Source organism: Schistosoma haematobium, chromosome 6 (genome assembly GCF_000699445.3).
Source record: "Schistosoma haematobium chromosome 6, whole genome shotgun sequence".
Classification (NCBI taxonomy): domain Eukaryota; kingdom Metazoa; phylum Platyhelminthes; class Trematoda; order Strigeidida; family Schistosomatidae; genus Schistosoma; species Schistosoma haematobium.
In genome coordinates, this window is record NC_067201.1 from 23,670,349 (window position 1) to 23,691,235 (window position 20,887).

General features: G+C 35.9%; 2 protein-coding genes across 4 annotated transcripts; one reads left to right on the forward strand and one right to left on the reverse strand.

The window, feature by feature from the left end:
- Positions 1 to 4,542: 4,542 nt before the first annotated feature.
- MS3_00008839 (uncharacterized protein) lies at positions 4,543 to 8,336 on the reverse strand (the record flags this gene model as incomplete). Of its 2 annotated transcripts, XM_051217180.1 has the most annotated exons (4): positions 8,074 to 8,336; positions 7,928 to 8,031; positions 5,143 to 5,247; positions 4,543 to 5,107 (listed from the first exon to the last, which is right to left on the reverse strand). In XM_051217180.1, exons 3-4 carry the CDS (start codon positions 5,149 to 5,151, stop codon positions 4,724 to 4,726), a joined length of 393 nt encoding a protein of 130 aa, XP_051065831.1. In that variant the 5' UTR covers positions 5,152 to 5,247; positions 7,928 to 8,031; positions 8,074 to 8,336. The 2 variants fall into 2 exon arrangements, with proteins under 2 accessions (XP_051065831.1, XP_035587892.1); XM_035733612.2 differs by lacking the exons at positions 4,543 to 5,107; positions 5,143 to 5,247; positions 7,928 to 8,031; positions 8,074 to 8,336 and adding exons at positions 7,272 to 7,479; positions 7,502 to 7,927.
- Positions 8,337 to 10,484: 2,148 nt separating this feature from the next.
- CAF1_2 (CCR4-Not complex caf1 ribonuclease subunit Caf1) lies at positions 10,485 to 20,237 on the forward strand (the record flags this gene model as incomplete). Of its 2 annotated transcripts, XM_012938078.3 has the most annotated exons (7): positions 10,550 to 10,568; positions 12,332 to 12,476; positions 13,754 to 13,899; positions 15,675 to 15,964; positions 17,749 to 18,114; positions 18,779 to 19,024; positions 20,075 to 20,237. In XM_012938078.3, the coding sequence occupies 7 exons, from the start codon at positions 10,550 to 10,552 to the stop codon at positions 20,126 to 20,128; spliced, it is 1,266 nt and encodes a 421-aa protein (XP_012793532.1). In that variant the 3' UTR covers positions 20,129 to 20,237. The 2 variants fall into 2 exon arrangements, with proteins under 2 accessions (XP_051065832.1, XP_012793532.1); XM_051217181.1 differs by having other exon boundaries at positions 10,485 to 10,568; positions 13,754 to 15,964.
- Positions 20,238 to 20,887: the final 650 nt, after the last annotated feature.

The following is a 20,887-nucleotide window of genomic DNA, read 5'->3' on the forward strand; positions in this document are numbered from 1 at the left end:
ATCTTATTTTCGATCTCTGATGTGGTTGTGAATATGCACATATGAAAACGAAACAGCTATTCAAAATCTTATAGCTTTCAATGATTGTTTACCTAAGATCAGTTGGTGATATTTAAGTCATGAAATTCAAAAATCTCTTATAGTAACTATTGGCTAGTTAATTTTGTTGTAGGTCGAAGTGTTTGTAATCGTATGACACAGGTCGTTTATATTCGTTTATATTTATAGGTATCAATCACTATATCCCTACTTCCGATGGTAATTAGGAATTTTTAAAAGGAATATGTTTTCAATAAGGCTTTACACTGTGAACTGATTTCAGTTAGCCAATGATTGGAAATCAATATCTGTTTTGTTTTAGTATGATAGTTTTCCTCAGTGTACACTCACTACTTCACCAAGATCCTTTATAGAGGGTGCGCCTTATTTTGATTATGTACCGATTGATGCTAGACCACCATTGAAAAGCTGGAAGCACTAGACGGCCGTTTCGTCCTATTGTGAGACTCCTAAGCAGTGTGCATTCACGATTCTACACGCGGGATTCGAACTTTGGATCTTCGGTCTCGCCTGCGAATGCTGCAACAAGTGACCAGTAAAGCAAGTCAAATCAGCCTAAAATAGGCTCAGCGTATATAGACATATCACGTGTCTGTGTTTATATCCCACCTTAAGGTTAAATGGTATATTAGCGATTATAAATGAAGTATACCATTGAACCAAGTCAGTTATTCAGCTGCTCAAGGTCTTGGTCCATGCCAACATAATCTATAACATAGGTACATTATAATTCGGTTTGACAATTATACCTTTCAACTGATTCTAGTTAATTTATTAATATAGTGGATTTGATATATGGTATATAATGTGCATTGTAACTGAATCCAGGTCTGATCTCCCGTCTGTGAGATTGTAGTTACTTACTTACACCTGATACTCCCAATGGAACATAGACCATTCACCAGCATTCTCCAACCTACTCTATCCTGGGCCTTCCTTTCCAGTTCTATCCAATTCTTGTTCATTCTTCTCATGTCTGTCTCCATTTCTCAAAGTAATGTGTTCTTTCGTATTCCTTTTCTCCTTTGACTATGAAGATACCATGTGAGGACTTTTGTTGTGACGCAGTTGTGTGCTTTCCTCAATGTTTGTTCCATCCACTTCCAACGATTCTTCCTGATTTCTTCCTCTGCTACAATCTGGTTTGTTCTCTTCCACAATAGGTTGTTGTTGATAGTGTCTGGACAACGGATCCGAAGTATTTTTGTGTAGACAATTGTTAATAAACACTTGTATCTTCTGGATGTTGGCTTTGGTTGTTGTCCAAGTTTCTGCCTCATACAGTAGAACTGTGTTGACATTTGTTATGAAAATTCTGAGTTTGATGTTGGTTGAGTTGTGTTGTTTTGAGTTTCAGATGTTCTTCAATTGTAGATATGGTGTTCTTCCTTTGCCGATCCACGACTTCACATTTGCATCAGATCCACTGTGTACATCAATGATGCTGCTCAGATACGTAAAGCTTTTTACATCATCCAGAGCTTCTCCATCATGTGTGGTTGTATTGTTGCATGTTGTGTTGTATTGGAGAATCTTGCTTTTCACTTTGTGTATATTGAGTCGTACTGCTGCTGAGGCTGGTTCTACACTGGTTGTCTTCTCCTGCATTCGTTGTTGCGTGTGCGATAGAAGAGCCAGATCATCTGCGAAATGTAGATTGTCCAGCTGCATCTTAGCTATCCACTATATCCCATGCTTCCCGCTCACCAGATATTGACCTCTTCATGATCCAGTCGATTACCATGAGAAACAGAAAGAGTGAAAGTAAGCAACCTTGCCTAACACCAGTCTTAACTTCGAGACCGTCTGTGAGTTATGAGGTTGTGCATGCTGAATATTGAATAATTCCTCATATCAATCAACTTAGTTTTATCAATAAAATACATATTACATAATATTGTAATTTCAAATCATTGTTTATCATCAATTATACACTTTACTTACATACATTGCTAAATGAAAAACAGTTCACTATAAATGATTGGTCAATATATCTATTATATAAACTCAGGTAATGGAAATGTAATTATTATTATATATTTACGTAATCAAATACTTACTTCAATTAGATTATATTAGCTTTTAGTAAACATTGTAATACCAGTATATATTGATTCATAGATTATAGAAAAATAGGTTGAATGATTTATAACCTGTTACGTAAACATATGTCTTTAATATAAGGGTTGAAAATGAGCAAGGATTTGTATAGTTACAATAATGGTATATGTCTAACTACAATCATATTTACGGAAAATATATTAAATCAAAGAAGTTTAAAGCAGAAATGAATTTTAATATCATTGGTTGAAATCATGAGTCAATTGAAGCTAGACCGCCATGGAGTTCAACCAGGTCTGTTGTAAGATAGGATTTCACTGAAGACAATGGTGTACGGTGGCGCAACTTCGTGGATTGGTTGAAGTTAGACATCAACACCGTTGGATGCCTGATCAGTGGTCTAGTCAGTTAAGCGCCTGGTGCGAGACTGATAAGTCCTGAGTTCGAGTCTCGCAGGGGACGGGGTCTTAGGTGCGCCCTGCTGAGGAGTCCCATATTAGAACGAAACGGCCGTCCAGTGTTTCAAGGTTTTCCATGGTGGTCTAGCTTCAGTTGACTCATGATTTCAACCGCTGAGATTTCTAAAATCTCCACAAAACCCATTCTGAATCATATTAGTTGAATTCATAAGTCTATTGAAGATAGAACACAATTGAAAACTTGGAAACACTGGATGGTTGTTTCGTCCTAGTATGGAACTTCTCAATACCGTGTATCCATGATCCCACCTCGCGTGATTCGAAACCAGGACTTATCAGTCTCGTATGAGAACGCTTAACCTCTAGACCACTGGACCGATGGAGCCAATGTCTAATTTCAAATAATCCACGAAATTGACTGACACATCCAACATTGGTCTGTGTTCGGATCTTGTTAGCTGGGATCGTGAATACACACTTCTGAAGAATCCCACAATAAGACAAAATGGCCATCCAGTGCTTCCATGTATTTCATGATGATCTACCTTCAATTGACTCATGATCTCAACTATTAAAATTAATAAAAATAAATAGTTATCCATAGAGGAGTATAGTGTAGCAGCAGTCTCTGCATCAGTAGGCCTCAATATACAAAAAGGAAAAAGCAGGATCCTCAAATACAACACGGAGAACACTAACCCGATCACACTTGATGGAGAAACTATGGAAGATGTGGGATCATTCACTTACCCGGTCAGTATCATCCACGAACAACGAGGATCAGATGCAAACCGAAAGGCGAAGATTGGCAAAACAAGGGAAGCATTTCTTCAACTGAAGAACACATGAAACTCAAAACAACTTTCAACCAATATCAAAGTTCTAATCTCCAATGTGAAAGCCAAGCCAATTCGTTCTACCGTACAGAGCTGAACGTTCGAGAACTACCACAACCATCATCAAGAAGGTACAAGTATTTATAAATAGTTGTCTACGCAATACACTGAACATCCATTGATCAGATACTATCAGTAACATCCTATTGTGGGAGAGAATAAACCAACTTCCAGTTGAAGAGGAAATTAGGAAAGGACGATGGAAATTGTTGCTCTGGTTGTTAGAAGGGGCATCGGCCTCGTGACTTCCGAAGGAACTCGTCTTTCACCATTAGGCGTCATAGTTCTTCTAAATGAAGACCTTTTAACTCCCAGGGCAGAGTTTAAATGGTTTGAATTATTTTTTTCTGGTTAGCGTTTTTTTAGCTAGTTAGTTTTCTACGGGATGGGGTCGCTAACCTCATGCACGACCCTTCTCCTTTACCCGGGCTTGTGACTGGTAGTAACTCTGAGAGAGCTACAGGCGGAGTTACTACGGAATAAACTAGTGATTAAATGTTAACATTGTCCCAATAAATCATGGTTTTTGTTATATTCTAGTGAAGATTCGATTATGAGTAACTTCTGAGAACTAATAATGAATTAATATTACCTATATATTCCTATTATATGACTATTCAGTAACTAGATTGTGTATATCTATATTCCTCTTACTATAAGCTTCATTTTAATTCATAGATTGTTATTATACGATTTACTGCTCATAAGTTATGTTCAGTTTATTGATTACAGTCTTCCATGCTCACAGTCACATTTTGGCTTGATCTTGTATAAATATTATTCCCTATTTTCTGGTTTGATGTGGTCTGTTTGGCTAATATATAAACCAATTATGTTTAAAACAAATGATTCCCATGGTGGAAGCTGTTACTGGTGTTCTGTACTCAATTGGAAAAGTTAGGTAATCAAAAGACCAACAAGGATGCTAGGCTGTCTATACCAATCGAATTTTATTGGTTTGGCACAGTACTAAGGTTTGTGTAAGTCATATTTTGATTGACGAATAAATTACATGTTAAAAAGCCTAGTTTTAAAGTCATAATAGTTCACATATTCAAGATTATATATTTCAATAAAGATGTTAAGACATTAGAAGACTGCTGAAGTATTACAGACAAGTGTATATTTCAGAAACTAAATTACTAAATTACATAGTACTATACAACTAATGATTTGTCAAAAGACATAAAACAAAACTTAAAAAGCTTCTCATAGAATAGATTACATATGTGTCTATTATATCTTTTTAGCAATCTTATAGTATAATGTTGCATTGAATCAAATCCTCTATGGATTTAAATCAAGTTCTGTTAATGAAAATAATAGATTTGTAGTTTCAATAGGTTTAGATTCATTTTCAAGAAACAATTTATCTTCTTGTAAACGTTTTATACGATGATAGAAACAATTTTGAAGAAATTTATGATGTTCATTAGTTGTAAGTGATTTGGATGAATCTAATATTGGATGATGTGGCCAAATATATAATTCTTTATGTAATTTAACATGTTCTTGTATATGTTTTGTATCAATTAAACGATTTTTAATATATTCAATAGGATTATTAGGTTGTTCAAGCATAAGACCACCAATGATTGATTCCACAATACAAAGTATATTAAAGTTATCCGCTTTATTTTTCAATGAATAATAAGCGTTGATTTGTGATACCTATAAAATGGATATGGATTTTTGTGACAAAATACTTGAACCATTTGTGTAACGAAAAATGAAACAAAATCAAGACTGATGCTTTTGATCCTGTTTAGGAAATGTTGTTAAATTGTAGGTGAATAGGCTGCTGAGTAATTCTAAAACAAAAAGGATAACAATACAAGATTAGAAAATAATGAGAGGAGAAAAAAATGGATGAAAGTAGGGATTTTACTGAGCACTAATGGAACGTCTGACTTTTTAGAAAGAAGAACTGGAAGATATTATCGTGTATATACTTGGTGTACATCCTCCTAGGCACCCAGTTAGCGACCAATCTATTATACTTCAACTGAATTTAGATGAAGAACACGTTACTCTCCTGGATAGCACGTATACTATGACAAATAAATGGTGCAGAAAAATATATATAACAGATCACATATATCCAGTCATTCATACGTCTGGTATGTTAAAGCTGGAATCGCATCTTAAGTTCCATGTTTTTCTCTATATGATTAGTGGTTAGAGACTTTCAGCAAATTATCTCAAAATCTCTTGCAATGGCACTCGTACATTCATTCTTTGTCTTTCCCTTGAATTTGAGTGGCAAAATCTTCTTATAGGCCTTTTATCTTTTCTACTAATACTGATACTATTATTACTCATACTATTCTAGGATTCGTCTTAAAATAATGTTACCTCACTGTGCCAGTGTGGTGTGGCAACTTGGAATGATGTATAGATGTATCAAGTCTTACATCGAGTAGACTGGCTGACCGACTGACTTTGTAGGCATCTATATCACAATATGCTTCCACACTCATAAATAAAAATGAAACATTTACGACGTCTTATTAATCATTCAGAAAAACAGACAATTTGATAAGTCGCGTCAATTCATTTAGATTTTCATCAATAATACACCTGTTAACCTATCCTTAAACTATATTTTCTCCAGATGCTCGATTGAATATCCAAGTACAATTTAATGCCGGATCACAGTCATATTAATGAAATATTTCTGATTCTGGGATTAAGTACATACTTTGTTTTTTACTTCAAATGAATATGACAACCCAAAGTTAAATGATTATACATAAAACTCTTGGAACTTATGCATACATGTTTCTTACTTTCAATGGTACTCTCTTAATCAAATTGTAAATTTACAACTTACTTACGCATATATGTTTGTACAGTTTGATAATTGATCTCAGAAAGATACTGATATTTTAGGTAGATTAGAATTTGGTGGCATTCAAAGATTTTTAAATTTATTTGAAAGTATTAATCCCGAAATATATAATTTTGTAATTAATTAGAACACGAAGTTGACAGAAAATAAATTTATAAGAGAAGTAAAGATAAACTGCGAAGTGATTGTTGCTTTGAAAATCATCATTACCGTAAAATGAACCAGGCATTTCCTACAAAATACGTGAGCTCCTGACTAATCGATAAGTCAGTGACACACCTTAAGTTATTCTGTTATGGTTGCTTTTATATTCTGTATTTTAGCTCTGTATACGTGTTGGAAGCGTATTCACTTAATTTATCACATAACACTTGCAATTCTAAAATATCTTTACATTTTGTGAATTTATTGTCTCACTTTTCACTCGTCACTTCTGTAATTTGTGGAATTAACTGAGTCAATAGTTAACAGAATTCAATAGTTTTTTATTCAGTTGAGTGATTTTTACTCATGTCATTCTTATTCCCTATTAAACTGTTTGAGAACTAAGATGAATTGATCGTTACTATTTTTAAACCACCTGCATGGTTTCGACTTCAGTCGGTAAGTCATATGCAACGTAAAGCCAACAAATGTATAGGTACAGCATCCCATAACACGTTAGGACAACGGAATAAGATTATTAAGAACATGTCTCAAGGTGTTTTAATAACTCGTCGATGATAAATAATCAACGTTTTGAGGAATAAAATAACTCTGTTGTAGTGAAGATGCTCTTGATACAAAATAAACGAAAACTGTAGGTATTTGTATGCTTCAAGCATGATGTTCAGATGGCAAACAATGGAGAAGATAGTTCTTAGGAGAAATAATACATTGGAATGAGGAGGGAAATAAACGGAGCTGGGACATCTAATATCAATATCCAGTTGTAAAGAAGGGACATACATGTGCCATGCAGGGACGATGATTGACTGTGTGTAATCAACTAGTGATGCAAATCAAATCTGGACGAGGCAAGATTTTTAAGAATTTAGAACCACTGTACTTCGTCACTGCCTTCGTGCCTTTAGATACAGAGAGCTTTGCCAATTCACCTGGCAACAACAATCGAACTGCTGTCTGCACTTCTCGGCTTGAAATTGTCAACTTCTTGTTATAGTGAGAGTCGGTTGGCTTCTGTGGCAATGCGCTCAAAGATATCGTTCACAAACGAATTCATGATCGACATTGCTTTCGACGGGATACCAGTGTCAGGATGAACTTGACGAAGAACTTTGTAGATGTTGATAGCATAACTCTCTTTCCTCCCGCTCTTCTTCTTATCGACCTTCGGCAGTTTAAACTTAGACGCTTTCTTCGCGGCCTTACCAGACATAACATTAGGAGGCATCACTTTGTAGACGCATGCAGGACTAACACAAAGCGATTTATTCTGACGAGCAATGCGCCAGTACAAGTATAATTATAAATATCAGCATTCATGACGAATGTTACGTTACAAATATTTCCGAAGTAACAATGAAATTTTTTATCCAACAAATTGGATGTATATACGTGTGAAATAAAATATCACTAATCTTCACTTACGATAGTTTTATGGCTTATAATATGTTAGAATATATATTAACGATACATACATGAATTAAAATATGCTAACATATGTTAACATTAATTTTAATGCAAAGCCATCAGATCGGATCTCGATATTTTTTAACCTGAGCGATCAAAGTATTAAGCAACACTATGTACGTTTTGAGAAAGACGTAGTGAAACCCAAGCTTACTTTGCTACTCTGTCGGAGTAAGCGAATCTAAGTAAATAAATCCACCAAAACCAGGATATTATTGTTATTTAAATATTTCTTGAGCTTTATTGTCATAACAACCGTTCAATGAACAATAGGAAATATATAAACAATATTCTCATAATAACCCAAGCTGCCAGCTTTGGGTAAATTTTGGGGAATTTTGGGGAAATCCCCAAAGTGAAAAACCTTCTACAATGTTTGGGGAAATTTTGGGGATTTCCTCAGGTCTGGGGAAATTTTGGGTTTTTAGTCTCATTTCCCCAAAATTTACTCTAGCGGCTTCCCCAAAATGGACCAAATTTTCCTCAAAGTTGTCAGCTTGGGAACTTATTACGAATGACTTGATCCTTTCACTAGAACATGTTGTTGTTGAACGCAATTTTTAAATCTTGATGATAAGTTGACATTAAATCTGAAAATATATTGGTAGTGCAAAGTGAATGAGATAGTTCTAAAGAGGCCACATGTATTATTGGTTTGACAACGCCTTTACTCATAGCACATTTAGAATCGAAGTGTGCTAACCTAGTCAAACCCGAGGTCAGAAACGGAATTCGAAGTTATATTTGGAAGGTTTTCGGTATGTCGATGGAACGCTTAATCTAAACTTGCTAACAGTTGAAAAGGATGGGTAGCATGACGTATTAATTCGTGATCTGATACGGATGCGTGACCAAGCACCTTCAGCTATATGTGTCCATTAAAACTAATGAGGTCAGCATCCATCTTGAATACTTACAGAACTACTTGTTTTGGGGATTCATTTACAACCGCATCTTCCTTCATCCCTAGTGAGGTAGTGATGTCCCTAAGACATGACCAGTCAGAAGTTTAAGCTTAACAATCTTGTCATTTGTAGGCACTTCTAACAGCTCTCTATATTCGGCAACATCTATTCGTCTTTCATATAAGAAACCATGTGGTATTATATAGCAATGAAATGATTAAAATTTCATCGGTTCCAGATGTCCTGGAAAAAAAAGGAATTAAATGAAACTACGATTTGATTTCAGCAGATGATCTGGCTCTTTTATCCCATAAACACCAACAAATGCACGTGAAGACAGACTGTGTAGCAGTCGCCTCTTCATCAGCAGGCCTCTACATAAAAAAAGAAAAGGCAAGATCCCCAAATACAACACGGGGAGCAACCGAATCACAATTGGTGGAGAAACTCTTGGAGAGGTGGGATCTTACACGTAGCAAGTCAGAACCATTGATGGACGAGGATGCGATGTAGACGTAAACGCAAAGATTTGCACAGCAAGGGCAGCATTCCTTCATCTGAAAAATACATAGAACTGAGAACAACTGTCAACCAATATAAAAATCAGAACATTCACTACGAACGTCAGGAAATTTAGTTCTTCTGTACGGAGTTGAAACTTCGAGAACTGCCACGACCATTATCAAAAACATACATGCGTTTATAAATAGTTGTCTGCGCAAGATCCTGAATGTCCTTTGACCATAAATCATTAGAAACAGCCTAATATGGAAGAGAACAAACCAGCTTTCAAATGAAGAGGAACTTAGGAAAAAACGATGGAAATGCATAAAACATACATTACGCAAATCACTAAACCGCATCTTGAAGCAAGTTCTAAAATGGAATCCTGAGTTGAAACGGAGAAGAGCAAGGTTTAGTGGCCCGTGGATCTGGCTCCAATTAGGTCGTATGAATGTCTGTTATCACCTATCCTCGTATATTATCATCGACTTAAATCGCGTTATTCAAAAACGGAATTACATAAGTCGAATAACGAGAATAGACTTGTGAATGCATATATTTTGTATATAAGGCAAATGGAATAGAGAGAAGAGAAAGGACGCGGAGTGGAGATGGCTGGTAAGCCAGCTCCCATTTAACCAATCGTTAATCAATATTTGTAGTTATACAAAAGTAAGTTACAGACATGTGATGAGTAATGGGATGAGAAATGTACACACGCCTACGCTCTCATATAAAAACAGTCAAGATTGGTAAGCGAATAATTAACGAGGTCAGAATGTGACTCGAGTAGAATGAATAGAATGGGCTGTCCGAAAGCTAGAATAAGGTATATGGGCTTAGCATAATAACCAACACTACAAAGGCCAAAGGACACACTGTGTCGAGAATTGGAAGCAAACACGGATAGGATGAATAACAACTGGAAAGGATTGCCCAGGACAGAGTTGAATGGCGAGTGCTTGTGGTCGGCCTATGGACGAGGGGTAACAGGTGCGATTAAGTAAGGGTAGTCTTGGGACTGAGCTGAAAACATTCGAATATATCGAATACTTTGAATCACGACTTGACATCAAGAGCCGAATGCGAAGAAATTAACTGACACTAGTGTGTCACAAGCATATTGAATATCGAGTTGTTGAAGTACAAGTTACCGTTCGTTAGCGCCAATCTAGAATTCAAAGTCATAAGTTGTAGTCGACTTCATCAGGTTCCCCAGAAATGCCTGAAACTGATGCAGGTATGTTTTATAGTGCCATAAAATATCTTGGAACCATTGAGTGTTTTTGCCTTGCAACCATTAGTTGGTTCATGGATTCATTGTAAGGTAGTTTCATGTCGGCATACCGCAAGGTATCAGGCATGGATTACGTTCTCTTTACTAATTCACAATATATGTGATGCATATATCATTTAATCACCCTCCTCAAAATGACCAAAACAGACTGGTCAGACCTGCATTTTACTAGTGGGTAGTTACTAAGCCGTATAAACCGGTCTTTTAAAGTAGGAAGTTGGACGTTGGGTTTTTTACACTTCTCAACTCAGTTGCTACCTTTATTACATTCGAACAGTCGCTGCCGGTCTGTATATTTTGTCACAGTCAAAATAAGGTGATGGAAGCTTAGTTTCAGGGTGTGGTTGGTGAACTGAGCCCTTTTAAATGGTGTGGACGTCTCACTCTGCTAAAGTCAGTGTGGTTTGAAGCATCACGTAACATGGTTGTAAGTGGTTTCTTTAACTTTTTCTATTCGGAACTGCAAATCCAATGTCTAGTCTGCCACTAGTTCTGATATAATGAATGCTCTACTTTTGATCTGATAATCCCCTCATTACTTCTCTGATGTGTTGTTGGAATTGAGTGGGTGCATAGTGGAGTTAAGTACCGTGTTGATGGTGGTTTACCAAATGCATGCAATGAATTTTTGCTGAGTTCTTATGCAAAAAAATATATGGGACTTCTAGAGTAAACACTTGACTCCTCAACTTCTTACTGAAGTATTTATTTATTTATTTAAACACAAACATTGGTACAAGGATGCACCAAATAGATATACGCCACATAAATCATTCGATTTGTGTGAGGGGTGTGATACTGCTCGGGTTCCCAGACCGAAGCAGGTGGTTTTCTTAGTTTTCAGCTTCGCCAGTGGTAGTTTGTGCATATCAGGTTTCTGTGTATTTAAGTTGAGAATAATTTATCGAAAGTCTAGAAAATTTCTAGGATTTCTTTTATTAACTATCTTACAGTCTAATGTGGCTTCCGCTTACATCTGATCTGTTCTGCTTTAAATGTAAAGCATCACCGTTAAGAACTGAGGATATTTGTAGATCACTAGTGCTCAACCGTTGGTGTCTCCAAAGTGTTGGTTGTACTTGTTGGGGCTATCAACTAGGCAATTTTGAGGTTAGGCATAGGGTGCTAAGTAAAGGTGGCACATTAGTTGGTAAGGCAATAAATATTTGTCAGATAGGGTAGTTGGGACATGTTATACATACCTCCTACTTCGATTGGCGACACTGTTTGGCCTATTAGGTTTAAAGAAAGCTATAAGCCAATAATTCAAAACAGCAGTTCGTGAAACCATTCTTTGTTGGACTGAACCATGTACAGACGATCAGTTTGAGTTTTACACAGTTATTGCAACCAGTGGTTAGATACTTGCCGATATAACTCATAATAATTCGCAACAGCGCAGATGCACTTACTATGTATTCCCTTAGATTCTGAATCCGTAGATGGGCGATACTATAATTTATGGATGAATCAATCGGATTTGGGATTACATTAATCTCATTTCACTGTGCTTATGTTATGTGACAGTTTTAATTGATGCACATATGTGCCGAGTTCTACGTCACATGTGATATTTACCGACTGGAGTTTACTTTGGTTTATTTAGTCGAACTCATACAGGAATATTTTCAGACATCACATTATATATAATCTAACCCGTTGATATAAGATTGACCGTTGGTTCACCTCACTTTTATTCTGTGCAGGTTACGAAGATGGTGTGGAAGAACGTGTTATTAATGAAGAATATAAAATTTGGAAAAAGAATACTCCTTTCCTGTATGATATGGTTATGACTCACGCCCTGGAATGGCCAAGCCTTACAGCTCAATGGTTACCTGAAGTCACAAGGTAAGCTATCAGTCGTCTATTAATCACGTCCAATTTCTTGGCTGTTCAAAGTATGGGATAGCCCAATTGTGTATAATTACTATCTTAAGAACTCTGAGCGTCCTTGTTGATTCCTTATTGTTGCGTAGCATGCTTGTGCCTGTTCGAAAAGTATGTAGCTAGAATATATAGACTTGCAGTTTATTTCAGAAACTATATTGACTAACCAGACTTCATAGAAGATAGTAAACCTATTAAGATTAAAAAAAGGTTTAATTTCTCCCGTTTATCAGTATCGGAATAAATCTCAAACAGATAAATTAAGCGAACTAGACGGTGAAAAATAATTCACAGGTGATAGGACTACCAAAATTTAAGAAATTCATCGATTCGTATGTGTGAGGCGGTGGCTTAGTGGTTAAAGCGTTCGACTTTCAGCCACTAACTTCTTGGCTCGAACCCCTCTCCACCTAATTCTGTTTGGACAGCCAAGTAGTGGTAGTCGGTGCATGAAAAGACATCGTCTAACATGGTGTTCCTTTGCACCAAAACCAATGATGAACTCAAATAGACCATATTGCCATCAGTCATCGTCGAAGAGGCTCAATAGAAGACTGTTGCTCGTTCTGGAGTACATGTTTAGACTCTGATAATGATTTAATACAAGCACGAATTTGCTTGCGCTGCACTGGACTCAGGAAAGCCACACTAAGAAGACCCGTTAGTGTTGAACTCAGCGATGAGAAAGCTCAAGGTAAATTCCAGGAACAACTGAAGTCGCACTTAGGTAGTTCTGAAATCGAGGCTGACCTAGATGTTACGTAGAAAGATATACAGATAGTCGTGACATCTATTAATAATTTGAACCAAAGGGTTATGAAAAATCAATGAATTTCTATTGTACTGATAGATTCTCGTAAAATCACCTCATCAGGCTCTGAACACGATAACGAACGAACACAAATCAGATCTAGGCTAACCAAAAGTCTAAATAACAATAATGAACAGTTATGAGTTCCATTCGTGTATCTTCGATTTTTGTTCCATGTGCACTCCTAAAATATCATTAGAAAATGGGCTTTTTCTGCCATCAAGATCATTAAATCAACATTGTCATACTTATGAAATAATTTTTTTAATAATTTATGTTGGAAATCTAATTATACTTCTGAGTATCATCTGTGTATGAATTTTTGATATAACATTCTCCGTTCATTAAAAATGAACACATAGTATGTTTATACATGGGCATTATTCAAATCTAATTGTCTACTTATTATTCATATATACTTTCATAGACCAGAAGGTAAAGATTTTTCTATTCATCGACTTATCTTGGGAACTCATACATCTGATGAACAAAATCACTTACTTATTGCTAGTGTTCATATGCCAAATGATAATGCCCAATTTGATCCTAATAGTTATGATGTTGAACGTGGTGGTAAGTTGAATTGATTTATATAATGTAGTCTATGATTAAATTATCTTGAAATTGTTTACTCGAAGAATCATTGGAATGAAGTAGTATAGTGTCCCGTTGTGTATGAATCAGTCAGGTTAATTAATAATTATCATCCTTTAATTTTTCAGATTTCATAGATTGTGAAGTTATTTGAGCACCTCTACCACTACGGGATTTGAATCGACAACTGTATCTCTGTGCTATTGTGGTATGGCAACTCAAACTGATGTACGTACGTACGAAGTTCTACGTTGTTACTGACTGACTGAGCATCTATTTCGAAGCGGAGACTTAAGGGACTATGTGAAGTTAACATTGTTCTGTATCTTGTGAAGTTTCAACTGTTAAAAACAAATTATTAAACGTGATAGACTTTGAATCTATAACAAGTCGGTTTAAAAATCTAATGCTTTAACTACTATATCAAAGCATTTTCTAAATAATAACTGTCCATACCAGCAGATTTTTTTGGTGGAATCGCTGGTGTGTTTTCGTATGTCTTTTACTCGAATAGTTGAAAGTCATATTGGTGAAAGTACATTAATTACTTCTTATTTGATTCTATCTCTAATCATATTAAGTGATTGATTCACTTATTGATATAGGACACGCTGATAATAGGCTCATTTGTTGAATAAACCGGGAAAATATAGTCTTTTGATTACCTTAAAGAACAATGCAAGTATGTGTGGAAAACATTTTCCACCTTTGAATACAAGTCTATGTCGTCGACTAGATTAATTGCAGGAAGTAAAGTAGCTGAATGCGTTAATCATCACTTTTCTTGAGGGGTCCTTTTTACTCCGATGCGTTGGTGTCTAACGCAATCTTGGCAAGGGTTCGGAAAGCTCTTAACTTTTGTAAGCTTACTTCACTTGTATTGTAGGCGAAATATTCTTCTACTTTACCTTAAGGTTGCGAAACATGATTTGTGAAAGCAAAAGATATGCATAGGCTGCAGGATTTTAATCATATTTATCTTTAACCATTCTCATATCGTGGGATGATCGAGTGAGAATTGCTGCAATGTTAAGCAATAGGGTACCTGACAGTCGGTTGATGGAGTTATCAAACTTCATCAACTGAAGTGGTTGGGACATGTATTTTGTACGGCATCAACGCATCGTATTGGGTATTGTAGGAAAAAAGCTCTAGACAGTCAAAACAAAACATTACATCAGTTACTGGTTTTTGATCTGAGCTATGTTGATAGATGCAGTCTACCCGGTTGTTTTCCGCACGACTAGCATACCCAGTTATTAGTGACGTTAGGTGACATGGTTCTGCATCAATTTCAAAATCATGTTATATATTTCATTTCACTAATTTACTCATTTTTTCCCATCTTGTTTTTTTTAACATCACTAATACTACTACTATTGTTTCTCATTTAGACTCCTGTATATTAGTCTTGTTAATTTCATTTCACCCTGTTAATGTTGTAGTATGACATCTTGGGTAAACGTACACATGTTCCCAGATTGTACATTGATTATGATTAGTTTTACTAGTGAATGTGGTGTTCTTGTCGAGTTATGTTTAATACTCGATGATATGTCCACACATTCTAAACTCACCCACTTTAGTATTCACACAAGATCTTAACACATAATTATATAGCACCAAAGTAAGAGTATATAAACTTTTAGTTAGTTATCATGTTACATTATCCATTTAATTGATTCCATTTCAACATCCAGATTAAAAATGAATAACTTTTCATAAATCCATTTTTTTCCACACAAAAAAATCAGAGTTCGGTGGGTTTGGTGCAGTAACCGGTAAAATTGAGATCAATATAAAAATCAATCACGAGGGTGAAGTAAATCGAGCTCGTTATATGCCACAGAATCCATGTGTAATCGCTACTAAAACGCCTAGTTCTGATGTTTTGGTGTTTGATTATACCAAACATCCAAGTAAACCTGATCCATCTGGTGTATGTCGACCGGAATTACGTTTAAGAGGGCATCAAAAAGAAGGTTATGGTTTATCATGGAATCCAAATTTAAATGGTTATTTGTTGTCTGCGTCGGATGATTATGTACGTTTATTATCTTTTCTTATTTTCTGTTCCATGTAGTTTTGTTTGTGGTAAAACAAACTTAAATTTGTTATTTATTTATTGTTCTCACATATAAGTTGGTAAAAGGAGGGTTAAACGGGTAAAAAAGCGAGGACATATAGTTCTTATCTGTTTTCACTAAGTCACGTAAATTATTTATTTATTTAAACACATAAACATTGGTATAGGGAGGCACCAAACAGATATGCGCCACATAAGTCATTCGATTTTTATGAGGACTGGGATACTGCCCGGGTGTCCAGACCGAAGCAGGTGATTTTCTTAGGGGGCCACACCCGGAGCCTTTAACTTAAACGTCTAATCCACAAGGCAGTGGAACAACGTTTGCAGGTGTAGTCTTTCGGTAGCCGGCGACCAACAATTGGTTCATACGCCGTTTGTTCGCTCAGGATACTGGAATGCATATTCACCATTGGTTTCGAATGAGGTTGTTGTGGATACAGAATAATATGCCAATCATTGTCATGTTAAGTCTATGGTGGCCTTGGACTTTAAATGTACATTCCCTATTGGCTATTATTTAATTCATTCGTTACATATTGTGTAAATGTTGTTTACTATTTTTATGGTACGATGTGGTTTGCTTGTTTGGTATATAAATAGAGCATGTCTGAAATACAATGATTCATATCTCCGAGGCTGTGACTTGTGTTCTGGACTCAACTGACTGGGCTAGACAGGGAAGCGAGACCAATCGAGACTCTAGGCCGTCCGTACGTATTTACGTGTCATTGAATCGATCGATAAGTACGCTGCTCTCTAATTTTCCAGTCAAGGACACAACAATTAGCACAGGGTAAAAATCGACAGCAACTTAAATTCATAACAGAGGTTTTTTCAACTCCCCTAGATGAATCCTCCACATCCACCAACCCCTGTTAAAGCGTCAGGCATTCGCTTTTCGTTTGAAGGGGGCATGTTTCTTAGGATTTTATTTATTATTTCGTATGTTTAAATTCCCATTGAAATTAACGTTAATTTCCCATCTTCTTAATTTCTTTCTCACTGTCTTGGTATTAGCTGCGGTAAATTAAATCCGTTACATTCCTTCCAGTTGCTTATGTATGTCTATCTGTCTGTAATCTCCCGCTTTAACTTCAAATTCATCATGCGCTAAGAAGTATCTATCATGATCACTTTAACTCATCAACAACGAAGCTGGATGGAGTTTAGTCTCAACAAGAAGTTGATTAGTCAGCTTCCTTTCTTTCCCTTAACCTAACCTATTTCGATGTTGAATCGTTTGAAGGAAGGGTATAATCCCACGACTTAGTTTTTTTTTTGTTTTCACACGATGCCAGTCTTTCCCTCCATTATACTCCAAATTTGTGCCACTCTACTTTGTAAAATTTGATGAATTTAATCATTCTTGTTAGATTAATCTATTACTTGATGGCAAACGATAACTTACTCCTCAAAGTGCCCATCTTTAACTGGTATACCACAGGCTCGAGTCTCATCTTATCTACTTCAGTTCAATCGGTTGGATATTGCCATTCACAGACGAGTATATGAAATCTATACTTGATAAACAGTTAAATTAGACAAAGACTATACTCAGATACTTAATTTCTAACATAAAATGTTGACAGTATTTCATTTTCACTCCTTTAATGATGTCATTAGAATCTCTTTTAGGTTTCATTATTTCGTGTTGAATTGATCGAGATCCGTTGTGTTCTTTTTTCTCAATAGAATCAAACAATTTATGTATATTCCCATTTTATTTCCGTTTATTATAGACTATTTGTATGTGGGATATTAATGCAACTCCAAAAGAAGGTCGTATTATAGACGCTCAAACTATATTCACTGGTCATACAAGTGTTGTAGAAGATGTCAGTTGGCATCCATTACATGAATCTATATTTGGTTCAGTTGCTGATGATAAAAAACTTATGATATGGGATACACGTAGTGGTTGTACAACACGTCCTAGTCATACAGTTGATTCACATTTAGCTGAAGTTAATTGTTTATCATTTAATCCATTTAGTGAATATATATTAGCCACTGGTAGTGCTGATCGAACTGTTGCACTATGGGATTTACGTAGTTTACAAATGAAGTTACATTCATTTGAATCGCATAAAGATGAAATATTTCAAGTAAGTTATTTATAAAAATTAACGGTTGTTTCTATACAGAACAAGCTTATGAAGGAAAGTTGTTGTTGTTGTTATTCCCCTCAGTTGTACATATTAACATTTAGACATAAAACATTAGCATGGCTCGTACACAAGAATGACATGCAAAATTACAGGTTATTTCATATTTTCTTTTAAGCGGTAGCTTAATGGTTAAAGCATTCGACTTTCTTCGATTAAGTCCCAGTTTTGAATCCCACCCTCACCTACTTCGGTTTGAGCAACTGTGTTGTATCTCTAGCTCTCATGTACTTGCAGTTTGTTTTACAAATAAAAATACAGTTAAATGTATTATAGTGACTAGAATGTCTTTATAATGGATCATAGTGAAATAATCAATACAAGAAAAAAATATACTGAGAATCAGGTAGGTAACCAGGTACAATTGAAATACACTGAGAATACGTTTAAACGTTGACTAGGCGAAACTCATCTTAAACAATTAATCTATGAAATTAAGATTGTTGATTACTTCTTTATACCGTTGTACTTGGAGAGATTGCATCCTTCCTCACTAACTCTCTCATTAGTAGTAGTACACTGGTTTTTAGTGACCACAGCAGATACTGTTTACAGATAGAATAATTAGTATTCGTCATTTCACTGATTCTTTATCACTATATAGGTTCAATGGTCACCACACCATGAAACTATTCTTGCTAGCTCAGGTACCGATCGACGTCTACATGTTTGGGATCTTAGTAAAATTGGTGAAGAACAATCAGCTGAGGATGCTGAAGATGGACCACCGGAATTACTGTTCATTCATGGTGGACATACAGCGAAAATTTCAGATTTTTCATGGAATCCAAATGATGCATGGGTTATTTGTTCAGTATCTGAAGATAATATATTACAAGTGTGGCAAATGGTATGTTTTCTCTTATTGTGAGAACTTATCTAGTTTATAGCATAGTTGGGTTTTGAATTGCCCTGTTTTTTGATATTCAGGATTAAATTCTTCATCTGTCTTTTAACATGTATGCGTCCTATACAGCTATTTTATCACACACCATCATGGATCGGTTGTAGCCAGCAGTGAAAACAAGGATGCGCGTCTTGTCATAACTGAAACTCGTCAGCCGTTCGTACCTGCATACCAAGGTTGACATTCACATTAAGAGTTAAACCCAATACCTTTCGATTCAAAGGCCAATGGTCTGTGTACTCAACGGGTCACCGACATTGCCGTGTTACAAGTGGTTGAAAAAATTGGTTGTTTTAATCTCACCATTATACTTTCTTACCACTATCAAGCAATCTAAAGTACCTAACGAAAAGTCCTAAACCTTCAGATTTATTCTTATCCAATGTACATATAATCTGGACTGATTCTACTAATGTGATTGAGATCAGTATCATCATCTACCTTTTTTGAAAATTGGGAATGTTACTACTGACAGGATCTATCATATAATGGTCTCTGAGTGATTAAGGTGTTCAACATTCAACCATTAGGTCGAAAGTGCGAGTCTAGACCTACATGTTTCTGTTTATGCATCCGGGTAGTAGTGTAGTAATAGTAGTAGTACCAGTGGTATCGTTAGTTCTCACGCATAAAATGTAAGTCGAAAAGCCTATTACACAAATCTGTACAAATTTTTGGATGAGTTATATTAGACTAAACTAAGAGATTAAAATCACTTCATATCTTTCTTTCTACGAACCAATTCTTTCTTGTACTATATCTCTATATGCAATCTTCCTCTTATATATTACCACCTTTGACCTAACCACTGCTATGAACCCGGTGTTCATCTTGTTGTGCTGATGCGGTATGGCAACCTGGACCGATGCACATATGTGCCTGGTCCTACGTTGTAGCTGACTGACTATATTAGACTACTCGATAGTGAAAGAGAAACGTGTTGTAACTCAACTAATTCAGTATTTGCATATTACTTTGTGTTTATTATTTCAGGCTGAGAATATTTACAATGATGAAGAACTTCCACTGACCATTGAAAATGAATAGATTTATATTCAATGTGCATTTCACACTTTTTTCCCATTTTTTTTATCTACACATCACTACTATCATACTTATTTACTAAATGAAAAATAAAAACAACTTATGTAACTAATCTGATGTTTTCTTTTGAATAAAAAAACATCGATAACTGTATCTTTGTTTAGGGGATAGTTCCCATTTCATACAGTAATATTATCAGCTATTAATCACAAAAAGTATGTTGTTCCATCATGTTGACTAATCTACTCCGCAAACTGATTACACCATTTGGTAGAGTCAATCAGTAACAACGTAGAACTTCGTACGTACGTACATCAGTTCGAGTTGCCACACCATATTAGCACAGAGGTCTAGTTGTCGACTCAAATTCCGTAGTTGGTGAAAGCTATTCCAGACCTCTATATCCGTCCTGAGATTTTGTCACATACCAGACCACAAAGGCTGATGAGACTCCCAAGACAAGTGGAGCGGTCGACACGCTCAACTACTTCACTCCTTATCATTAGTTCGGGTGTCGATGCAGCCCAATCCTGAAGCAACATTTTGCATTTCGAGGGGGAGAATCGCATCCCGAACAAGCTTGCATTGTTGCTTAGAGTGGTCAAAAGACTCTGTATTTTGTCAGTGTCTTCACCAAATAGAACTATGTCATCGGCATATTCTAGGTCAAAAAGTGAATCTCCCGGTAGAAGTCCAACCCTTGAAAATTTAGATTAGGAAAGCGTTATCTCTAAAAGCACGTCAACGACAAAGTTAAACAAG